A 7,739-nucleotide genomic window follows, 5' to 3' on the forward strand; every position below is an offset into this window, starting at 1 on the left:
CTTTGCACATCTAGACTTTGCAATATTTGCCCGCTCTTCTTTGCAGAACTGCTCAAGTTCAGTTCAGTTTGATGGTGACTGTTTGTGGACTGCAGTCTTCTAGTCATTGCACAGATTTTCAGTGGGGTTTCAGTCCGGGCTCTGACGAGGCCATGCAAGACATTCAGCTTTTTCTCCTTCAACCAATGTGTGTCAGTTCTGCTGTGTGCTTTGGGTCATTGTCATGTTGGAAAGTAAACCTTATTCCCATTGACAGCTTTCTGGCAGAGGGCAGCAGATTTTCCTCAAGAATTTGACAGTATTTTGCACCATCCATTTTTCCTTCTATCTTGACAAGTGCTCCAGTCCCTGCTGCAGAGAAACACCCGCATAACAGGATATTACCACCTCCGTGCTTTACTGTAGGAATGGTGTTTTGAGCTGTATTGGATTTCCACCACACATTTTGTTTGGTGTCGAGGCTAAATAATTACATTTTAGTCTCATCTGCCTCAGAATCTTCACGGTGCGTTTTGGCAAAGCTCAGCTGTGACTGCATGTGGCCTTTCTTAAAGGAGACATATTATGTCCCTTTTTACAAAGGGACCTTTGGGGGACCTTCTCTGGTGTCCCCAGATTGTGTCTGTGAAGTTTCAGCTCAAAATACCCCACAGATCATTTATTATATCATTTTGAAAATGCCTATTTTGAGGATACACCGCTATTTCAGCTCATTTCCAGTCGCAGTGACTGTCATGCGTCTGAAAGTGAGTTTTGATTGAGCAACTTGTAGATCTGTGCTGTTCGAGACACGAACCGATTCAGACGATTCATACTGATTCAGTGAACAGTTCAACTAGTTCCCTAAAAAGAACCGGTTCAAAAGAATGATTCGTTCACTCTAGAGGTTCTGGATTACAGGTAATAATGCTGTACATAATGTTCAGTTTCTTGCACAGACCGATTGTTTCACTTCATAAGACCTCACTATATCATCAGGAGCCACAGGGATTAATTCTGTGTTGCATGGTGTGCTTTTTTTGACTCGTAAGAGTGAGGATAGCCATTGACTTTTTATGAATCACCAAGGACCACAGTTTCAGCTAAAAATCATCTTTAATGTTCTATTGAAGAAAAAAAGTCGCCTATGCCTTTTCGATGACCTGGGAGTGATTAAATGAACTATCCCTTTAATTGAGAGATAAATGAAATATTTGTGCTTTTCAAATTTATCACACCACAGTGAAGGTATACACTTTCCCTTAAACATTGATGTCAATTATAACTTAAAATCTTTAGAATAGAAGCCCATGAACAAAGTTTGTTTCAACTCCCCATGATTAGGAGGCACACAGCATATGCTCGTGTCCCAGTGTGCTGGAGCAGATGGCTGCTGAGATGATTTCACTGCTGGGATTATTGATCAGCTGAAGCTGTTTGATTCTTCACTCAGGTTTAGCTTGCGCGAGCGGCACTGATGCGAACACAGAGCACCTACAATCCACTGAACGCAGCCTATCGCCTGCCAGCGACGGAAGAAAGATCAACACCTGCATGTACAGCTTGTGAATGACTCAGGAAAAGGCATTTCCTAGCAAAATCAAAACACATCATCCTATGAAGTCATGTGCAAGATTATTCTTGACCTTTCCTTCAAAAAACGAATTAGGAGTTTGGTATTTTTTAGGGATAATAATAAAAATACAATGAAAAAATAATATAATAATTTGTACTGCTTGATGATCAGACCTGCGTGGCTTCACACTGGTTTTAACATTGCTCCTGAATCAGTCACATTACACTGGTCTTCCAATCAGCTTTGGACAGCCCACGGTTTTGGTAGCACCCAGCTTCCTCAATAATAGATGTCAGCAGTTGACATGTGGCAGGTGGCGACACAACACCTCACAGAGTTAATATATTTTTGATATCAAAGCTGTTGGAGTGCAGTGCCGCCCGTGTTTGAAGTCTGCTGGAGGACACCGAAAGGACGCTCGTGTTGTAATGATGCTTGAATCAAGTCAGATTCTACTTAAAACTGCGGTAGATGCACATTTTTTAGTTTATTGTTTTTATTTGCAGCAATATTTATGTTCATGTAGATCAAAGGGTTTCAGTCATTTTTAAGTCCCCAGCTAAACATTTTGATTTCATTTTTTTTTTTTTTCTGGTGAAAGAAATACATAAATGAAGAGTGTGTGAGAGACCTAAATGCTTCAAAGTTTGATGTACTATCAGTGATAGCATTAAATGCGCATATTAGCAGTGGATACTACTCAGGGCTGGCCCAAGCCTTTATGGGGCCCTAAGCAGAATTTTATATGATTGATTATTGTCAATGCTTGATTATTCGCACACTATAAGTTTATCACACCCATTATCAGTTTTATTTGTTGTAGCGGTGTTGCTTACATCATACCAATGTCTGCCTGGCATGTTTTACGATTTTTAATTGTAACAGTAGCAAACCCACAAGAGTGGTCAGGTGTTAATTTGCATTTTAACATTCAAAGTCTTACAGTACTAAGTGGCATACTTAATGTGGTGTACTGAAAAGTATTTTATTATTTTTTTTTTTATTACAAAAATATATACAAGTTATTTTTACACAGAAGATTCAAAACTTGAATGTAAAACTAGCTAAGTAAAATATGATAATATATTAAGATGTCAAGGCTATTTACAGATGTTTAATCAAACATGAGCTTCCCTAAAACAAGAAGATACCTAGGCTATGCTAATTAACTAGCCAGCCAGGCCCGGTGCCATTGCCCCCTCAGATCTGATTTGTGCCAGAATAGGTTGTATCATATAGTTCATGATATAGTTAACAAGATTGTGGATATTTTCAATAAAAAGGAAAAGCTAAATAAAAGCTATACATCTGTCATACAGTGCTATTGTGCCTGCATGACGCGTCGCTATGGAAATAATGACACATATATATATATATATAGAGATCATTTAATTAATTAATATTGCGTTTCTGTATCATTACCATTGTCCACTGACATAACATATCACAAAAAAAATTATAATAAAAATAAAAAAATAAAAATAAAATGAATCAAGCCATCTCATGTACTGTTGGGGACCCTAAGCAGCTTAGTTCACTTATGCCTTGGGCTGGCTCTGATACTGCTTGATCTAAGACTACGCATTACATTTCATAACAAGAGGAAATTTTAATACTTAAAAAATCCAGGCGAGGCAAATCTTGCCTTACTCAAACATGTAATTACACTACTGCATATTTGAATCATTAGCTTCAGGAACAGTTAAAATGAACAAAACTGCTTCTTCCAAATATCCCTGAAAATATAGACTCTTATGAACACACTAATGAGAGCAAGTAAAGGTGCCTGAACTTGAACGTTTCAGTGTATTTTTTGGTACTCAGACAGGTGTGTTCAATGCAATTTGAATAAATATGTCTAGTTATAACAATAACTGTTCTTCAGATATTCCTTTTTCAATACAATAAGCAAAATAATCTACATTTGTTTTTTGACCACTGAATATTCACTCAGAGCTGCACTGAGATCCCAGTGTCTGTGGGATTGAACCACAGAGAGCCTTAAAATGAGGAAACCAAAAGACAAGTTTGTTAGGAACCAGAATCTAAAAGGATATTAAGACATCTTTGATATTTCTTGGGTTTTAGAACACTACTTTATGCACATCATTGGCATAAAATGCAACAAGGACTGCTAAAGTCAACTAACTTCACTAACAAATCTACCAATCTGCATAATAATAAAATGATGATGCTGTCATCTTTCTAAAGTCATTTTATCAATATCTCACAAATCTTTCAGATTGGTCGGCTCACAAACTCCCTCCAATTTGCATAACTTTTATTTGGTCAACAATCCTGCCTGATTGTTCCTTACTGTTAAGATGAAATTCCTTAGCTAGTGACCCAAAATAAAAGTCATACGACATTCATATTCACAAGTGACGTGTGACCAAATCTCACGACATAATATGGTGCCACATGTGATACAGCAGCCTTTCATTTATGTCACAGCGTGGCAAAACCACACTTGTACTAAGTTAAAGTCAAGTCAAGTTGAGCTTTATTGTCATTCTGCTGCATGTGGGGACATACAGTGGAACGAAATGTCGTGCCTCACAGGACCACGGTGTTACATAAATACAGGCATACAACAATGAAGTAAAACAGTAAAAACCTATACAGTAAAGCAGTAAAAACCTATACACAACTAACCTACTGACTGATTTTGATTATAAATATACTATATATATATATATAAATGTTTACCTATGCATAAAAAAAATTAAAAAAAATAAATAATAATAATAATAATAAAATAAAATAAAATACAGACTATACGGATGCTTCACATAAACACTGTACCTATACACAGCTAACCTACTGACAGATTTTGACTATGAATATACTATATATAAATGTTTACCTATGCATAAAAAAAATTAAAAAAAAAGAAAAGAAAAATAATAATAATAAAATAAAATAAAATACAGACTATACGGATGCTTCACATAATACTGTACATGTGCAAAGAGAAACATCCGATAAGATGAGACTGTTTGAAGACGAGGAAACGAGACTAACAGACATAAAAACACCGTTTTTGGGACCCGGAGTAGCCGCTGCGTCCGACCGCGCCGCCATCTTGTACTAACAGCACTGAAGCCACAACCTTCATCCACCCCTGCAGAATTGCACTAACTCTGTGACAGCGTTACATACCTCCTTATGGCCTTGTAGCAGATAATGACTGTTAGCAGAAGAAAGACAGCCAAAGCACTTCCTATCATCCCAAGCACGATGATCTCCATCCACCAGGGCCTTGGCAGAGGAGCAGAAGCCTCCGGAGCTGAAAGAGTGATCACACATCCATTCATCGTCATTAAACACCTTAATAAACATCAGCATTGTGTGTGGATAAGTTCAAACTGAAGTATTTATTATGCACAGCATACCTAATGTAATGATTTCTACTTCAAAACTAAATAAAAAATATTTCTAAAAAAATGTTTATCACAAAATCTATAAAATATTGATTTAACAAATCAATGCTTGACAAAATTTTGACAAAATGCTATACAGTTTGTAATGCAGGTGAACTCAGAGCTGAGGGAAAGCCGGACTCTCATTCACTGCTGTCCCCGTGATCCAGAAGCACAGGAGTGCACTTTCACTTCACTTTATTTGTTAGATTCTAACCATATGAATGCTTTTACTGTAAATTCATGAGTTTGCACCTACTGTCACATATATAAATAAAGGGGACTCTGTCACATGTAGATTCCTGTGTTCAGTCCCAAGCTTTGTGCCTTGTTAGTTGTCATGGTAACTAATCAGTCTCACCTGGTGCTTGTTAGCCCTCTGTTCTCCTGTGTATATATCTAGCCCTTGTGTTTCACTTGCTACTTTGTCAGTTGTTGAACGTAACGGTTATGCTGTTTGCCCGTGTTTTTGTTCCCTTCTCCTTGTGCTTTTGGTTTCTTTTAATAAATCACCTCCATATAGATCTAGGTCTCTGCCTGCATTTCATTACAGAACAGCTGACTGGTATACAGTGGATCTAGCAGATGTGCAGCTCATTCTCCCGTGCCAGGGCGAGCAAACCCACCGGCGTCCAGTGTGGTGGACACAGAAACTTAACCCACTGTTCAAACTGTGATTCAGCTTTGTTTCCATTAAGGTGGAAGTACAGCGTTCAGCATATTATATGGAGAAATGGGAAGCATAGAAACTGTGGAAAAATGTAAATGGGCCTTGTGCATTTAGTCACTGACCAGAACTAACAGAGCACTGTAAGTGTTCACCAGGAATAAGGTATGAATATGATACATACATGTTGAGTTCTGTATGTAATATGAATAGCTTCTCAAAATCTTATCTCAATGACCTTTGGAGAAGAGTCCACTCGGAGTGATGTGTAGTGATGGCTTACCCGCAGCGGTCAGTGCTCGCGGTGGAGGAGGAGGAGGAGGTGGAGGAGGTACAGGAGGGTACATACTGCAGGAGCACAGCAGCTGGCAGCCCTCTGCTCCTTTGTGTATGCTGTGCTGAGAGCAAGACCTCTGGAGCTCTGCCTGGAAGAGAGAGAAGCCACTTATGCTGATTATCCAAAGCGACACACACAGCCTATTACAGGCTCAGTGTCTGTTTGACTCACCAGCCCAGAGCCTTTACCAGCCAACACAACACTAGATCATGCACACACAAATATGTCACGCAGGCTCAAAACAAGCCACAGTGTTCAGTTTCATTGTAATGCTGCCTGTCCAGCAAAGGTTTGGTCATAAGCTGATCTATATTGCTGTAACCTGAGAGTTTGTGTACCAGCGCAGCCTTGAGCCATTAAAAAATTATCACTATTTTATACTTCATCCCATAGTATATAATTAATAAATAAATAAATAAGCTAAGCTTAAGCTAAAATGAAGTGATGTACATTTTAGACACTGTATTATCAATATTGAGTGTTTTTCCTCCAAATTAGTTCCAAACACACAGCAGAACATGTGTGTCTCAGATCAACACAAGCTATGTTTCCATCCAAAGGTGCGAATTTTACTGCACACACTTCTATAACTCATTTGAATCTCATGCGATTAATGTAACAGCTCCTATAAAACTCCAGGTTATGGTAATTTACCGGCCTCCTGGGCAAATTCTAGCCACCTTCCTAGAGGAGCTGGATGGGCTGCTTTCCTCATTCCCGGAGGATGGCAGTCCACTTTTAGTCTATGGCCACTTCAACATTCATCTGGACAAGCCTTATGCTACAGACTTCCATTCACTCCTTGCTTCATTTGATCTCAAATGACTTACCACTACAAGCACGCACAAATCAGGCAACCAACTTGACTTAATTTACACACGCAATTGTATTGCAGACAAAATTTGGGTAAAACCCCTTCATATCTCTGACCATTTCTTCATTACATTTAAACTACATTTTACTACATGTGTGCCACCAACCCCTATACCGGTTACTTTTAAACGAAACCTGCGCTCCCTTTTCCCCTCCCATCTTTCCTCTGTAGTGTTCTCCTCTCTTCCCTCACCCACTCATTTCTCATCTCTGGATGTGAATGCAGCAACTGACACTTTATGCTCTACTTTAACCTCTTGTCTAGACGATATTTGTCCTCTCTCCTCCAGGCCAGCACGGGCTGCCCCTTCTAACCCCTGGTTATCCGATGTTCTCCGTGAGCATCGGACCAAACTCAGGGCAGCAGAGAGAAAATGGTGCAAATCAAAAGATCCGTCAGTATTGAGTACATGTACAGTAAATGAACATGCTTTCCAGAAGGGCAACAATTCACTAAAAATGTTTTTTTTTATTGGTCTTATGAAGTATTCTAATTTGTTGAGATTCTCTCCTCTGTCCCCCTCCAGCACCTCCCACCACTTCTATAACAGCTGATGATTTTGACACATTCTTCACAGACAAAACTAGAACAATCAATAGTCACATCATCACAGGGATTCAACTTTGCTGGTTTGAATCCTATCTCACTGGTAGGTCGTTCAGGATGACCTGGGGAGGGGTGATCTCCAAAGCACATCAATTTCGGATATCTCGGCGTGGATGAAAGAACATCACCTACAGCTCAAGCTGGCAAAGACTGAGCTTCTTGTCTTCCCTGCCACTCCAGCTCTACAGCAGAGCTGGATCCCGGTTCCTCAGGGATCAGTTCTTAGACCGCTCCTCTACTCCATATACACGACATCACTGGGTCCCATCATACGGGCA

General features: G+C 39.3%; 1 protein-coding gene across 1 annotated transcript in view; it reads right to left on the reverse strand.

The window, feature by feature from the left end:
• LOC107696505 (proline-rich membrane anchor 1-like) overlaps positions 1-7,739 on the reverse strand; it is a 13,894-nt gene that overhangs the window by 2,684 nt on the left and 3,471 nt on the right. Inside the window, exons 2-3 of the mRNA XM_016496866.1 lie at positions 5,928-6,069; positions 4,718-4,844 (exon numbers count right to left, since the gene is read on the reverse strand). Coding sequence (XP_016352352.1) covers positions 4,718-4,844; positions 5,928-6,069 — 269 coding nt within the window. The remainder of the gene's footprint in view (positions 1-4,717; positions 4,845-5,927; positions 6,070-7,739) is intronic.

This window comes from Sinocyclocheilus anshuiensis, unplaced genomic scaffold (genome assembly GCF_001515605.1).
Source record: "Sinocyclocheilus anshuiensis isolate Anshui unplaced genomic scaffold, SAMN03320099.WGS_v1.1 scaffold1107, whole genome shotgun sequence".
Taxonomy (NCBI): Eukaryota; Metazoa; Chordata; class Actinopteri; order Cypriniformes; family Cyprinidae; genus Sinocyclocheilus; species Sinocyclocheilus anshuiensis.